Consider the following 17296-nt stretch of genomic DNA (forward strand, 5'->3'; position numbering starts at 1 on the left):
TCTTGAAAACTTTTTTCTATTAATATGTCATACTTACTATTACCTTGATTCGGTTGACATATCTTGAACACACATTCAATAGCTGGCATTGTTTTTGTGTCTGTAATTTAAAAAAAGTGTGCCTCCACTCTAGCTAGACCTTGGAAAAATAGTACAGAATACCAGGCCACATTACTGAATACTCTAGGTTTGATATAGAAGGATATTATTAACAGCTGCAGGAAGTGTGGAGGATACAAAGTGAAGAATTTGAATTAAGTCACTGGATCTAGAACTTAAGGGAACTTTGGCTAAGAATGTGGTTTCCCTGGTGGCACAGTGTTAAGAATCTGCCTGCCAATGTAGGAGATACGGGTTCGAACCCTGGTCCGGGAAGATCCCACATGCCACGGAGCAACTAAGCCCGTGTGCCACAACTAGTGAACCTGCGTGCCACAACTACTGAAGCCTGCATGCCTAGAGCCTATGCTCCACAACAAGAGAAGCCACGGCAATGAGAAGCCCACGCAAGGCAGAGTAGCCCCGGCTCTCTACAACTAGAGAGAAAGCCTGCGCACAGCAACAAAGACCCAACGCAGCCAAAAATAAATAAAATGAATAAATCTAAAAATGTGATAGAGTTGGTGTGGAAATAATGCACATCTTAATCCCATTTCTTTATAACATGTGACATTTATCAAGGAAATATTCTTAATCTCATTCATCTCATTATATGAATTATATCTCCAACTCTTTGCTCTGTAGCTAAGAAAGCTGTAAGATAAAAAGTGAATTTATTTTTCAGACTCTTCTATAGAAATTGTATTGCTTTTTTCTTCTACTTTCCACTGACATCTTAAAATAAAATCATATTCAATTAAGGCAGTAACAATTGATATATTTATTTTTCAGAGATTTTATAATTGATAGCTTATCAGTGGAGAGAAATCATGTTCTTGTTAGAATAAATCTTATTGGGGGGCCAATGGAACGAATTTTGCCTCCAAGGATACTAGAGAAGGTAAGTGGGGTAAAGAGGAGGGGGGAATGTTTTTCTGACATTTTGAAGCAAGGTAGCCAGCTCAAGTGACAATAAACAACTTCTGAATATCCACATCACAGAATTGAACTTTTGTTACTAGAAAAACTTTAGGATGCAAGTAAATACTTTCTAATGAAAATAGCATTCTTCAAGGCAAGGTGTCTTGAGTGGTAGTTTGTGTTGCAGAGTAGGATATTCTTTTATTAAAAACTTGTCATTTTCCTTGTGTGTCTTTGAACACATATTAAAATTTTTTCACTTTTAATATCTTTCCCCTTCATGATACCTGCTTTTTATTAGATGACTAATTCTCATTGTGTTTCATTGGCTATATTGAGTACCTCTCGTTTCATCAGTATCCATAGAGTTTGGTTTTCTCTTGAAGGGTTTTTTTGTTATTTTTACTGTTGTTTGTTGTTATATTAAGTACTTCACTCCAAGAATGGTGAGCTAGAAATGATTGACAGCATAGGAGAAATAGTTTTGTGAGCAGTCTAGTTGCTACAACAAGTTATCATATTTGTCTTTAGTACTTATTTAACGTTGTCTCTATATTTCATTTTAGTTAGTATCCATTAGAGTGTTGAATTATGATGTCAGATAGCTTTTGGTTAGTTATGCTACAACTCTGGAATTTATGAAACAAAAGCCAATTTAAGTGATATTTCAGAAAGTCTTAAAATTTAATATTAAACTACTTCCTAAAGTCATCTGTCTTCTTTTTTAGGGTGATGATCCATATCCTTGGCCAATGTTTTCATCATACCCTTTACCAGACTGCTATTTGTCGGACAGAGTTACGAGAAATGCTGATCTAAAACAAGGTAAAACATTTACCATCAAGTGCCATGTTTTACTGCTTTTTATTTTTGTTATAATTTGAAAAAAGATAAAGTATTATGAAGGGAGATTAATACTATTTTTCATTCAGCTCATATACCTGAATCCATATATGTCTGTTTCTTTGTAAGTTTTCATGATTTCACATGTTCCTTACTAAATGAATATTTGTATGATGCTGAATAGTTCTTATCAGAACCTTTTTTTTGCTTTAAAAAAGGGAATTAGTGATTTTCGATGAATTAATTCTCGATATGTAGAACTTTATTCCACAGATTAATATTTTTTAATATCTGTGTGCCATACGTAAGTCCTGTGTGCTCAGGACTTAAAATATAAATGTTATATAAATATAATAAAATTAAAATTCTGATATTTATGACCTTTTAGGGAATACATTCAAGTAATTAGACAATTGTATGGTAATACCGTGTGATAGGAACTAAATATATAGAAAAATGTGTAGCCTGCTAGGGTAGCACATAAGCGGATGCTCTTCCAAAGAGCACTGAGTTTAAAGTGAGACGTGAAGTAGGTGTTTTCTGGGTATTAGAAGAGCATTTTTGACAGAGGAAACAGCAGTGAGACTAAAAGGAGCAAATTATATTAAGAAACATGAGTAGTTCAAGGATGTATGAGATTTGGACTGTGAGGACAAGAGTGACCAGAGGTAAGTCTTAGGCAGGTAAGCCAAGTTCAGCCGTAAGACCAGGGTACCTCAAGTTCAGGTATTTAGACTTTATCATAAGAGCAATAAAAATTCAAGCAGTTTTTAGACTTGAGAATTCTAAGATGAAATATGAAGATTTTAAACCATTAATTAGAGAAGTTAAATCTTAGTATCAACATGATCTCCTTGTACTATCAAACTTGCATTGGAAAGAAATAACGTATATAATTCATTTCATGTAGGTTAGATTCCACAGAGTGGTTGTTGAGAAATAAGAAATTTTTCTTCTGTGTGAGGCTTCATAAGCCACTTACTTTTCCCAGTGTTTACTTGCCTTAAATCAATCAATAGAGGCCATCAATTGATACATGTTTTTATTTCTATCCAGTGTTTAAGATATACACTGTGTATCTCACAATTGCATGGAGACAAATTTCTATTTGTTTTCTGTCTACCTAGGTTAGGGAAAGAGAATGTGAGGGATTTTTAAAAGTTTTTAATACTTGTCTTTTTAATACACTTTTAAAATTTTGCCGTATGTTTTTCTCGTGTGACCTAATTCAGAGATGTGGGAGCAATATTAAGTATTTTTCAAGAAGAAACTCTTAAAAGAATATCATTTTGGACTCTTACCACTGACTTGCATCTTTCAGTGAACCCAGTCTTTTATGTCTTCCTCTCCTACTTTCAGTCTTTTTAATCAGTCTTTATATTTTGTCATTCTGTCTTTAGGTTTCATTATGTATTCGCCTCCTCATTCCTTTATTCAACATGTTTCTTGAGTGCTGATTATCAGGTACTTCACTAAGCACCGGATATAAGATGATGTATAGCATATGATCTATTCTTCGTGCCTCAACCATTCAGCCCTTTTCCTTGTTACCATATAGCATCATTACCTTTGCTAAATTTCGCTTGGAAACAAATATATCTTTTCTTTTGAACAGCAAATTCATTCATTGTCAGTCTTACTTTGTGACTGCCATATTAGATAGTTTGTTTCTTCAAAGTATAATAGTTTGATAAAAAATATATGCTTTATTTTAAAATGACCAAGGCAGACAAATCAGAAAGTAAGATTAAATGGATAGTTCCCTGAGAAGGAAAAAAAAAAAAAAAATCAATTCCTAGGAATCGGTGCTCAGAGGAGTATAATTTTTTTCCCTGCTCTACTCTTATAAGTGATTTAGAAAAGGGAGTAATAATAGCTTATCTGTCTAGCCCAGAAGATAACTGCAGAATGGTTATTAACCTCTAGTAAGCCTGTAATGCTGCCAGGCAGTCATATAGTGTGTCCACAGGTCCATTTACTCTCCTAGTCTCCTAGATGACTGTTTTCAAATATTCTCTTTCATCAAACCTTCCTAACCTCTTCCCAATCTTTCCTATCAGATGATAACTCTGTTTCCTTTTTTTTTTTAAACTGAGGAAATAGAAACAGTCAGCTTCCATGTGCTCCTGATACATGTCAGCTCACTCGGCTGCATCTGTGCCAATTTAGATTTTGTATTACTATGAATAAAACTGCAAATGTTAATTACAAAGTCCAGTTTCTCCATTTGTGCCCTGCATTCCATCCTCTTTTTTGCAAAGATATTGCTTTTAACAGTTCTCTCTTTTTCTTTATTGCTTTTTTTGTGGGTGGGGGTTGGGTGTGGATCTCCACTATAGCTTTCCTACAGGCCAGCAAGCATGCTGTTAATTTTTCCATATTTAAAATATCTTCTTTTGAATTTACTTTCCCCTCTCTACAATCCCATTTCTGTCCTCCTCCTGCAAAATTCCTTGAAGGAGTTGTCTAATCTTAATATTGTAGTTATTCTCTTTCCATGCTCTCTTGAATCCACTTGAAAGCTAATCAGGCTTTCACTCTTACCATTCTACCATGATTAAATCGACAGGTCAGATCTCATCCTCATCCTACTACACCCAGCATTAAAACTTAAAATGTTTGGGACTTCCCTGGTGGCGCAGTGGTTGAGAGCCCACCTGCCGATGCAGGGGATACGGGTTCGTGCCCCGGTCCGGGAGGATCCCACGTGCCGCGGAGCGGCTGGGCCCGTGAGTCATGGCCGCTGAGCCTGCGCGTCCGGAGCCTGTGCTCCGCAACGGGAGAGGCCACAACAGTGAGAGGCCCGTGTACCGCAAAAAAAAAAAAAAACAAATAAAACTTAAAATGTTTGGTGCCTCTCTTTTTTGAAACATTTTCTTATCTGGCTTTCAGAAAGTACAGTATCTAATTTCCCCCTGCTGCGTTTCTGGCAAATTCTTCATCTCTTTTGTTGGATCTTTCACATCTGTCCAGCCTCTAAACTTTGGAGTGCCCCAGGTCTCAGTTCTTTTTTTTTTTTTTTTTGTCTGTACTTATTCTTTTGGGGATTTTGTCTAGTCTCATGACTAAGATACCGTCCAGTACACTCTGATTTATATCTTAAACCCGTATTTCTACTTGACTGTGTACTCATATCAGTTTACTTGACATCTTTACTAGGACGGTTAATAAACATATCAAATTTAACACGTCTGAGATAAATTTCTGATACTTGGTATTCTTCCTCATTTCAAAAAGGACAACTTTATGCTTCCAGTTCTTTAGGCAATAAACCTGAAGGTTTTCTTTGACTCCTTCTGTCTTCATAACCCCACATCTAATGTGTCAGCAGATGCTCTTGATCCTTCATATCGGAAATAAAACCACTTTTCACTCATCTACTACCACCCTCGTCTCTCACCTGTATTATTGTAGTAACCTGTTCAGTTTGTTTCCAACACAGCAGCCACAGGAATGGCTACTGAAATGTGGGTTGGATCATTTAACTCCTCTACTTGAAACCCTCTCATGACTCCACTGTAGCCTACAAGGCCCAACTCATTTGTGCCTGCCTTTCTGTCACATGTTCTGTTTTAATTTAGTACAATTTCAATTTTCTTTATTTAACTTCATATTTTCTCACCATATTGGACAGCAACTTCTAGCTGCCTTTCTGTTTGTACCTAAAACACAAGTGTTTGAATAAGACATTATTCTCAATTTAACAGCAGTACCTAATACTTCCTCCTAATAGTGGTCCTGGCATTATTGTGGTTCTTGTTAAGCAGGAGAGAATGATCTAGGTACCAGTCAGTGGATAGCCAAAGAGGTACCTCAGGAAGCGATTTTGCATAGGTACGTACTGAGTCAAATATGAATCAAATATATGTCGTTCTGGTATTGCTGATGTATCACTCACCCTATACTCGTAGAAGAATGGCAGAAAATGGGAGAGGAAATCAGAAGCATGTCTGATTTTGATAGTACGTAAGAGAATACAGTGATGATATCTCTGTAACCTCAGTGAGAATAATGGAGCCAAATGTATTTCTAGCAGATACAAGTCTAAATTGAAAGTAATGTTCCTGGTTAAACTGTTCAATGTTAAACATTAATTATGCATTTAAAAATACTGTTTAAGCAGGCTTCCCTGGTGGCGCAGTGGTTGAGAGTCCGCCTGCCGATGCGGGGGATGCGGGTTCATGTCCCGGTCCGGGAGGATCCCACATGCCACGGAGTGACTGGGCCCGTGAGCCATGGCCGCTGGGCATGTGCGTCCAGAGCCTGTGCTCCGCGACGGGAGAGGCCACAACAGTGAGAGGCCCGCGTACGGCAAAAAAAAAAAAAAATACTGTTTAAGCAATACTTTAAGATACAAATAGCTATTTTAAAAGCAAGCGTTCATATACTTGCTTTTTAGATTTAGAGGTAATAATTCACTGATTCTGATAGGTGTTATTCTAGTCATTTGCACTTCAATATTTGGGATATCATTTCACCGTTGTGGAAAAAATATCACTGTAGTTGTGTGCACATGGTGACATTCACCTAATTTGTCTCCCAACTTCTAGATTTATCCTTCTTGCTACACTTAGCATTTCCTCATCTGTTAAATTGCCTCTTGTTAGTTCCTTGGCATCGGTGTTAGCTATTAGATGATTTATCTTCATCTGTGAATAAGAATCTTGAGACATCATTTGGTTCAGTTATTTTTTTGTATTCATTTTTAGGGTCACCATATTAAAATGTAAAAGCCCTTTAAAAGCTGATTAATATTATTTATGTACATATGTCACATATGTGAACATACCTAAATCATCATACATAAAAATCTATTCCAAAATATCATCTCTCTGTTATCTGAGAGTTGAGAAAAGTAGGAAGAAATGTGTTAGTATGGTAACTTATTGTTCCTGTGCAGAAAATAAGAAAGAGGGGAGGGGAGTCGGAGAAAGAAAAGTTTGTATGGTGGTTAAAACCAAGTACCTGTTAGCATGCACTACTAGAGATTAACTCATTCCTTTCCCATACGAAGCAGGAAGATTGTGAGAGAGCAATCTGTTTTGTTTTGTTTTTGTTTTCCTAAGCTAAAATTAGATCTCCCAGGAGTTATAACATCCCTAGCCAGTAGTATACGTTCCATTTTGATGTGTTCAGGATGGGTACTTCTTTCTCTAAGGAGGAAGGGAAATTCAGTACTTCCATACTGGGAAATAAAAATAGCTTGAGGAGTTGGATAGTGTACTCTGGGTATTGAAAGCATCAGAGAGAAATATCTTAATAAAATGAAAAATAAGCTCTTCTTACTTCCCTTTCTAGCATCTTCTATTCACTTTATTTTTTATTTTATAATGTTTATTCAGGCTGAATTATAAAAATCAGCAGTCTAGATTATGCCTGTATCCTATATACCTTACTACTGTAGAATTTCTATCTTTATCAAGAAACTGTTTGGAAATATATTTACTTCGTTGGGGCTGGTGTCTTCAAAGTGGAGAGTAAGTTGGTGGTGGTGGTGGTTTTTGTTTTTTCTTTGTTTGTTTGTTTTTTGTTTGTTTTGTTTTTTTGTTGTTGTTGGTCATTGCCTGTGTGTTTCTAGTATTCCTAACAGGGCCAACAGAGTAGCAGAAGCACAGCAATAACTCACAAGGTTACTGACTGCCAGGCCATTGGCAATGATTGCTATTCTTTGATCTTAGAAATTCACATGGCAGCTCATTGAAAGCTTCAAACATATTAGTAACTCCTGATGTAAGTAAACTTGAATGTTCCAAGAACTCCTCAGTAGTCACTCTTTACCCATACAAACCTCTGGAGGCCCTTCCTTTGTGCTAAGAAGTAAACAGAGTGAAAGCTAATAACAAATATGTTACTTTCCCATTCTTTCATCTTGCTTGTCTTTTACTTCATCTCTTGTCTTTTCTCTTTCTTATGGTAATTATCCTATATATTCTGCATCAATCATATAGGTCTTTGAAAAAAATTTTTTTTTTTTTTTTTTTTTTTCCGGTACGCAGGCCTCTCACTGTTGTGGCCTCTCCCGTTGCGGAGCACAAGCTCCGGACGCGCAGGCTCAGCGGCCATGGCTCACGGGCCCAGCCGCTCCGCGGCATGTGGGATCTTCCCGGACCCGGGCACGAACCCGTGTCCCCTGCATCGGCAGGTGGACTCTCAACCACTGCGCCACCAGGGAAGCCCTGAAAAATTTTTAAAACAGCTTCATTGAGATATAATTAACATACCATACAATTAACCCATATAAAGTATGCAATTGAGTGCTTTTTATTATATTCAGGTATGTGCAACCATCACCACAAATTTCAGAACATTTTCATCACCTCAAAAAGAAACCCAGTATCCTTGCTTTCCCCTCTTTCCTCACCCAGCTCTGAGCAGCCACAAATCTCTCTGTCTCTAGAGATTTCTCTAGTCTGAGCTTTCATATGAATGGAATAATATAGTATGTGGTATTTTGTGAAACAAACTTGGATTGTTTCCACCTTTTGGCTGTTATAATAATGCTGCTACAAACATTCCAGTACAAGTTTCTGAAAGCACCAAATCCTAGCCACTAGGCCACCAGGGAACTGCAGGTACAAGTTTCTGCATGAACATGTTTCCATTTCTCTAGAATGTTATACCTAAGAGTGGAATTGCTGAATTATATGTTAACTCTGATAGTTTGAGAAACTGCCTCACTGTTTCCTAAAGCAGCTAAACCATTTTACATTCCCACCAACAGTGTATGAGAGTTGATGTTTTCCACATCTTCATTTGTTATCTGATATTTTTGATTCTAGCCATCCTACTGGGTGTGAAGTGCTATTTCCTTGTGGTTTGATTTGCATTTGCTTGCTGACTAATAATGTTGAGCATCTCCTCATGTTCTTTTTTTAAATTGAGGTATAGTTGATTTATAATATTATGTAAATTTTAGGTGTTCAACATAGTGATTCACAATTTTTAAAGATTATACTCCATTTATAGTTATTATAAAATATTGGCAATATTCCCTGTGTTGTACAGTATATCTTTGTAGCTTATTTATTTTATAGACAGTAGTTTGTACCTCTTAATCCCCTGTCCCTATCTTGTACTTCTCTGATTCCCTCTCCCCATCTCCCCACTGGTAACCACTAGTTTGTTTTCTGTATCTGTGAGTTGTTTCTTTTTTGTTGTATTCACTAGTTTTATTTTTTAGATTCCACATATAAGTGATACTCTTCATGTTCTTATTGGCCATTTGTATATCTTCCTTGGAGAGATGACTATGCAGATCCTGTGCCCATTTTTCAATTGGGTTATCTGTCTTTTTATTATTGTATTTTTTATATATTCTTAGTATAAGTCCCTTATCAAATATATGATTTAGAAACTTCTTTCATGCCTTAAAATACATTGTTTGTGCTTCTGGGCCTCTGCTCTTGATATTCCCTTTTCCTGGAGTACTAATTCCTACTCTTCATTTGGGTAATTCCTTCTAAACCTTTTGAAGCTTAGTCTGAATGTTACTTCTTCATAGATGTAATTTCCACGTTATGTAAAATAGACTTCTTCCCTTGCTTCTCTCTCTGGCTCCCTGTTTATTTCTCTAACAGCACTTATAGTTTACCTATGAAGTTTACTTATGTATTTATTTTTTCACTGGCTGCTACTCTAGAATGTCACCTCCATGAACATTTTTGTCTAAAGTAGTAGGCAATAATAAATATTTATTGAATGAATGGGGGAATTAATATTGGATTTCTTCTCCCTTTATTTTTCTAATCATCAAACTCTGTCTTCCAAATCTTTGTCAGAGGGCACTGGGAATTCCTTCTAGGCTAATCTGAAGTAAGTTTAGAAATTTTAATTTATACCTGGAATAACCTCTGATCTGACTCAGTTTTTAGAGAATGAATGGCTTTGCAGTTAGAAAGCTCCTTGAGCTAGACTTCTACATATATCATTCATGAAGGAGTCACTTTTATTATTCTTATTTTATCATTTACAAAGTACTACTTTACCCATATATAACACATGAAAGGTATGCATTGTTAGCATTACATCTCATTTTTTCACAGTTGAAAAAAAAACCAAAAAAATGCACAACCTTTATTCTGTGATTACATCCAATTTAATCTTTTATAGCTTTCAATATCTTAACTCTACCACTTCCTCTACTGCATTTCTACTTATCTCATAGGAAATTGATTTTCTGACTGGCAAAAACATTCTGTTTCAAGTACTGTATAAAAGAGTAAGTTCCATGGTGATAATCATTCCCTTTAATGGAAAGCACAAAATAATGTTAAAATCGTTACTCTCAGATTATTCAGATATTGTAATTGGATATTTTTAGGTGACTTTATACATATATGAGAAAACAGGTCATTTTAAATCTTATATGAGAGATAAATCTCACTATGGTATCTTTTTTTTTCTTTTTGCCTCAACATGAAGTTGTTTTTCTTTCTACAAATTAAATGAGAAGAAGAGGGAGATTGTCATACAAAATTGAAATGAGTTCTAGATAGAACTTGCTTTTCACACTTTGTAATTTTTCAGCTCTGAGTGAACTTTGTATAAAATCTATGTTGAATCGTTAGATTCTATGTGTTGATCAAATGCTTACAAGGACCATGTGATGTTCTTAGGTGAAGATCAGGAATCTAAGTCAGTGTATTAAATCTGTATTATTTGCATAGATTTGATACTTTATAAAGGCACAAGTGAACATTCAAACCATTGGCAATGTTTATTAAAACATATTATGTGTTAATATGTTGGGGGTGGAAAAGGCTTTTTGCTAAGTATTTTTATATATGTCTACTTTGAATGTTTCATAGTTGGAGCCTACTGTTTATCGAAAGTTAATCATTGCAATGCATTTTGGTCAGTAAGAAAACAAATATGGATAAAGTTTCTAAATTAGAGATGGAGCTGTAGAACAACAGTACCATATTTTGTGTCTCTGGGGTTATTCAGTGTTGAGTGAATGAGCAATAAAGTTGATAGCTTTTGTAGTTACAGTCTTAGGATGCCAACATATTCTAGCTCTCAAGACATGCTGATGTTATTTTAAATTGTTTGCATTAAAAGATATTGAAATTTAGCCTTTTCAACTACAAATACTGTTATTTTGCTATTAGAATAATATCCTTATTTTTAAAAGACAGTTTTCATTTCTCTATATTGATTTTGTTTACCAAATTTTTATTTTTATCTTACTGGGTTTAATTCTTTTTTTTTTTTTTTTTTTTTTGCGGTACGCGGACCTCTCACTGCTGTGGCCTCTCCCGTTGCGGAGCACAGGCTCCTGACGCGCAGGCTCAGCGGCCATGGCTCACGGGCCTAGCTGCTCCGCGGCATGTGGGATCCTCCCGGACCAGGGCACGACTGGGTTTAATTCTTTATTCACTGATGCTGCTCCTTGCTGACACTTTGGTAATTTCTGTCTTTTCAGACAGTAAGTTCATGCCCATGTCCCTATGAATTATCTTCATGTCTTTTTAAGTTACAAATGGGATGACAGTCATTATATAATCCTAATAGTTAGATTCAAAATTGGAATATTATCTACATAGTAAGTAGAATTGAACTTAAGAGGAGAAAAGGGAGAATGAGATGACCTATAATGGCAACTACATTTTAATAAAAGAATGAAAATTGCCAAATTAACAAATGAGTAGACTAGGTTGCTTTTATTTCTAGTTTGATAAATTATGTAAGATTTAGGGTTACCACTCTTCCTCCAATCAATTAAAAATAGAATCCCATGGGAAAAATTGAAAGTGTTTTGAAAAATAATATGATACTACATAAAATGTAATGCAACATGATGATGGGTATTCTGATTTTAAAAGCCTTTTTGTATTATGTCTTACACATATAGTCTATAAATATTTTTAGTGATGAATTCTCCCTTTTATTAAATATTTATCTAGGCCTTTATGTCAAGTCAGACACTTTTTCTTTTTTCTTTCTGTATTTCTAACCTTGGAATTAAAATTTATTTTCTGCAGGTAAAGGTAAATGGCTTTGATTTGGCATCATCCTGTTAACTGAGAATAGGGATATAAGATTATGGTTTCTTTCCAGTGTAGTAAATCTTGAGCTGCAGCTGTTGAGATACTTAGTTTAAAAATCAGAATAAGTTATTTACTTTTGAATGGTAAAACTCTTCATGTGCTTCTTACTTTCATGTTTGCAACAAACATGAATGGCAACCAGCAGAAATAGATCACCTGCTAGTTTAGGTGCAGGTAATAAGGGAAAACTAATTCCTTATTTTTTTTAAAAAACTTTTCACTGATTTCTCTTATACATGCTTAATTATCACATATTAAAAGGAAAAGTGATATGATAATTCCAAAGTGAGGAATAATCTATATAACATATAGATGTCATGGGTTTAAGAACTCACAGTTCAAACAAAATAAAGACATGGAAGAATTTAGATACTCTCACATTTAGAAATAGGGAGAACTAATATTAAGCATCTGTCTAGTTGCTTCTTGGAGACCACTACAGAGTCTTCTTATTTATTGTATTAAGAGTAAGCTGGAATAACTGTATTAATCTATATGGAAAAAGAAAAGATAAGCAGAAAACACAAATTGGAAGCAAATATTTCACAAATGAGCTTCAGTCTAATAGAAAGAAGAGTGACTTTCCAAATTAAGCCTAGGAATCTGTTGCTAGTTAGTTTATGAAATCTTCCATTTATTTGTTTCTTTTGTAGCAGTTGTTTATGACATTCTGTATAAAATGGGCATTTAAAATGTCTGATATCCTTGGAAAGAAGTGCTAAAAGTTTTCTATATAGATTTTCTTTGCATTTATATTAAGCTTACATTTTTCCTCCCCTTGAAATTGAGGTTCTTTTTACATTATTTATAGTATAAGTATAATCTTTACTTCTGTATAATAGTCTTTTGAGAAATAAATTATACAATGTCATCAAGTATGAAAAGATTATGGTGCTTACCATAACAAAGAATTTCAGAGTCTAGGTATAAAATATTGACTCTAATTGAATTTTGTAAACATGAAACTTGATGATTTTCCTTTCTTCCATTTTGCTCAGTGGTAGTAAGTGCTTAATTGCTTGTTGCCAGAGGGAGCTGTCCTGTGCATTGTAGGATTTTTAGCAGCCTCCTGGTCTCTGCTCACTAGATGCCCATAGAACTCTCTCTTTGTACCCACCCCTCCCAGCTGTGACAGCCAGAAGTATCTATAGACAGTACTGAAATATGGGGAGCAAAACTTAGTCCATTTGAGAACTATAGCTATAGATTCGTTTTTCCATTCTAGCACTTCATACAAATAGAATCACATAGGATTTGTGCTTGCTTTCTTTAAGCATAATGGTTTTGAGATTCATCTAGTTTGTTACATGTACCACTTGGTTGTATCATTTTACTAAGTAGGATACCAGTGTAGATAACTACGATTTGGTTAAACATCAATTTTTGTTTGTATTTTCTTAAAATCCTCAAAAACAACTGCTTTAAAATTTTGGGCTGCTAATTGTATCACCTCAGTCCTTTCTGAGTCTTTGTATTAACTGATTTAACTACTGGTTATGAGTCGTTTTTTCCCCCTTTCTCATGTTAGTAATTTTTAACTGAATATTCAACATTATTAATTTTACATAGTTGAGTGCTAGATTTTGTTGTCTTTAAAGAGTAATGGACATTTTTGGGCATGCAGTCAAGTTGCTCGTGGATCAGTTTGATCATTCAGGGCTTTCATTTTTTTGTTAGGGTAGGTGCAAAGTTGTCTTTATGGCTAATTTAACTCTGTTACTAGGGTGTGACTCTTCTGGTCTGTGGAACACTCTGGTAATTAGGGAGGACTCGTCACACTCTGTTTGGAACTTGGACATCTTCTAACCCTATGTATCCTCTGGGAATTGTTCATTTTACAGCTCTCAGCTGTTCTTTACCCAGTCTTGTGGAGCTTCACTCTTCAACTGCACAGCTGATTCTTTGCAACCAACTTGACAAAGACTTATACAGATTTCTGGAGTTCTTCCTTTGTTCATCCTCTCCAGTACTCTGATCCACAGATTTTAGTCTCCTCAGCCTCTCTGCAATTTGACTTCTGTCTCTTTAACTCAGCCAGACCTCCAGGGCATCCCCCTTCCTGCACAGTGATCTTGAAAGTGATTCAAGAAAAAAAACAGGGCCCAAGTGTAAAAGTTACCTCATTAGTTTCCCTTTTCTCAGACATGACGGTCCTGTACTGCCTATTGGCCAGTGTTTGAAAACTGTTTGGGTATATTTTACCCATTTTTCAAGTTGTTTATGGCAGGAAGGCAAGTCTGTTTCTAGTTCCTCCATCATGGCCAGAAGCAGGACTCTGGTTTTTATTTTTTTGTGTGTGATTATAAACATAGAAATTTTGGCAAACATGAAATTCTGTGTATTGTTCATGCTTGTTCTACTCCCCAAATCACTGATTCAGAGTTACTGTATTCCTATGGTACCATTCCTTTGATTCCGTTTCCCCTTGCCTCATTCTCCATGCCCAAGGGCTTTTGCTGGAGTAAGATTATTAGCCTCTCTCTGGACTTCCTCACTTATTCTGTACAAAGTTAGGAAAGAAAAATGTTTGGTAGGTGAATTTTGGAGAAGGAATGGAAAATCTTAGATTAGCCTACTTAAAGGCTGTATTTCCAAGTTAGCCTACCGTTTTATTTTTTCTGTTTTTAAAAAGTTTTTTTAAGTTAGCCTATCTTTAGATTATACTCATACCTTTCCTAACAAGAGCAGTCAGGAGAGGCCTTTGGTTGTCTGTCATTGTCTGTAATTGAATATATTCAGTGCAGGGGAGATACTTGTAAGTCTATGTGGCAGGAGATCCAAGTTATGGTGCCTAATTTAGCTGTTATAGTACTAGCACTGATATTTTGAACTCCATTTATCTTCTCCTGTCTACTTTTCATTTGGCTCCAAATTTAGAGGAGGGGAATAAAGGAACTGTTTCCCTCAAACTTGGTAACGTCACAGATACAAATTTTCAATAAACATCAAATCACTAAATATTTTTAGCCGTGACGTTGCATATTGAAGAGCTCACGCTTCCACTGAGAGCTGAGGGAAACGATAACCAGAGGTTATCAGCATACAAAGTTGTCTCTCTAGGAGTCTTGCAGGCACTCTGTCTCCAGCTCAGCATTTGTTTATTGTCTCAAATCAAATTTCCAGGTACTAAATTGGGCCCTTTAGCCTTTCTACCAATTGGTAGATTCAGATGCATACCACATTTGCTGCTTCAGAATTGTTTACACTCTAGTGCCTGTGCTCTTTTCCTTAGAATGAGATGAAAAAGCAAAATAGAATAACAAATGTGAAAGGAGAGAGACAGGAGAGCAGGAGAGCAAGATGAGGCTGTAGAGCCAGAGGGAAGAGGCAAAAGATAACAGGATTTTTAAAAAGCAGGTAATTTACAGGAGAGCTGTATGGACATTCTCTATTTGAAGGAGATGGTGGTGGTTATAAAAGGCAGGCTTACAGATGGATAGAAAGAATGACACAGAAGGAAACAAAGATGAAAAACAAACTGCATTTGTCTTTCCAGTCATGTGCCACTAGTGATTTTTTATAGCAGTATAACTGACTCTTAACAGTATTATATTAGTTTCAGGTATACCACATAGTGATTCAGTATTTTTATAGATTATGCCCCATATAAAGTTTTTATAAGATATTGGCTACATTCTCTGTGCTGTAATTCTATCCTTGTATCTTACTTTACACCTATGGGGGGTGGGGCAAGATCAGTGAAGGGGATTAAGAGGTACAAACCATTAGTGATTCTTAATAGGTTCTAGATAGTTTGTTCTTGGGAAATAAGTAATGTAGATATTCTAAATGGAAACTATAAAAATTCCATTTTAATGCTGTTCAGTTGTCTTTTACCTAACTTATATTGAGATGCATTCAACATTAATACTCTGCTGTTAATAATATAATTTTCAACAAAATTATCAGCTTTGATATTTCTTGTTTAAAGGTTTTGAGAATCTTTATTAAAAATAATAATTTTCTCCTTTGACTAAATCAGTTTCATTTTTCTCTAGATATTGCTTCTGATTGAGGGCATTTATGGAATATTACAGAATCATTCTGGTCTTGATACTTAAAGAGAATAGACTAGATTAGTACTAGATATCAGAATTATACACTCTTGCAACAAAACAGTTCTTTCTGGTTTATGTGTATATTAGTGTGCATATGTTTGGTATAATTATATACTCATGATGATTGTATGAAAGAATATGTCTGTAGCTTTGATATGAGAAGGTTTTTTAGTGACCTAATTGTCAAATGTGGAAAGTTGAATAAATTATGATTTATATACTTGATCATATAATTTTATATATGATGACCATGAGGACTGTGTGAGGATATGTAGCTGCTTTTTGGACTAAATAAAACCAGTTTAGACCATTGGAATATGTATGTCTTTTTTGTTGTTGTTATTTACACTTCTTATGTATGTCTTGATTATGCTCAATTATACTCCTATCTGTGTATATATAGTATATGCATACACACAGGCATACACACACACACACACATGCTTTATGACATGTAAGTTTCATGAGGGCAAGTGACCTTGTCTGTCTAGATAAAATAAAATACTTTTTCTGGAACTTATAACTGTTTACATAATTAAGTTGAATACTTATTTTTCAGTGTATCTAGCATGTTTTGTTAACATAACAAGTCATCTTTCTTATTAGACAATGATCTTGGCAAACTTCTATTGCACTTCAAAATGTCTGATAAGCAAACTGAGTGGATAGAAAACTGCCGAAGACAATTTTGCAAAATGATGAAGGTCAAACCTGATATAATCAGTGGAGATGGTGAGTATGTTTTAATTTTTGTGAGTGTTTTGGCTTGAAGAGTATATTAGCAGAAGCTGTGTTTTCCTGAAGACTAGTACTGGCATATCATATCTAGAATACATGATATTAATTCCAGAAGTCCATTGACTTCTGAGAAATTTGTGGTCCTGGAGAACAAAAATTAAAATTTGAGAAATTACTCAGCTTTCTTTTAGTACTGTTTCAGAGGCCTTGGAAGCTAAATCTACCTTTGCCTAGGTAACAGTTTGCTTGGTTTCACCAGCTTTCACCTAGCTATACCATACTGCTATGTTTTTGGAACTTTATTGAATGTTTTGACATATTTTGAAACTCCGCCACATCTAGCCAAATAAATTTAGTGACTTTTAAGGAAATTTGGGTGTGTGTGTGTGGGGATAACTATGTTGTCTAACCAGCAAGCAAGTTGTTTTATGTTCAGATATTTATATGCGTGCATGCTTCCTAAAATTATCATGTTTTAATTAACATTATCTTAAATAAAGATAGTCTAAGAAAAAGTTCTAATGTCAATATAAGCTAGATTTCTTGAAAGCTATAATTTGAAAATGATTGTCCTCTTTATCAGCCATG

General features: G+C 35.2%; 1 protein-coding gene and 1 long non-coding RNA gene across 8 annotated transcripts in view; one reads left to right on the forward strand and one right to left on the reverse strand.

Moving 5' to 3' along the window:
• Window positions 1-876, reverse strand: part of LOC125960706 (uncharacterized) — a 74472-nt gene extending 73596 nt beyond the window's left edge. The window contains exon 1 of the long non-coding RNA XR_007470649.1: window positions 38-876. This is a non-coding gene — a long non-coding RNA (uncharacterized LOC125960706). The remainder of the gene's footprint in view (window positions 1-37) is intronic.
• The window catches only part of TBC1D32 (TBC1 domain family member 32), a 182739-nt gene that overhangs the window by 111686 nt on the left and 53757 nt on the right, over window positions 1-17296 (forward strand). For all 7 annotated transcript variants that reach the window (XM_049695498.1, XM_049695495.1, XM_033408076.2 and 4 more), the window contains 3 exons: window positions 892-1000; window positions 1749-1845; window positions 16577-16702. In XM_049695498.1, the coding sequence (XP_049551455.1) occupies window positions 892-1000; window positions 1749-1845; window positions 16577-16702 (332 nt within the window). The remainder of the gene's footprint in view (window positions 1-891; window positions 1001-1748; window positions 1846-16576; window positions 16703-17296) is intronic.

The sequence above is a fragment of the Orcinus orca genome, chromosome 12 (genome assembly GCF_937001465.1).
Source record: "Orcinus orca chromosome 12, mOrcOrc1.1, whole genome shotgun sequence".
NCBI lineage: Eukaryota > Metazoa > Chordata > Mammalia > Artiodactyla > Delphinidae > Orcinus > Orcinus orca.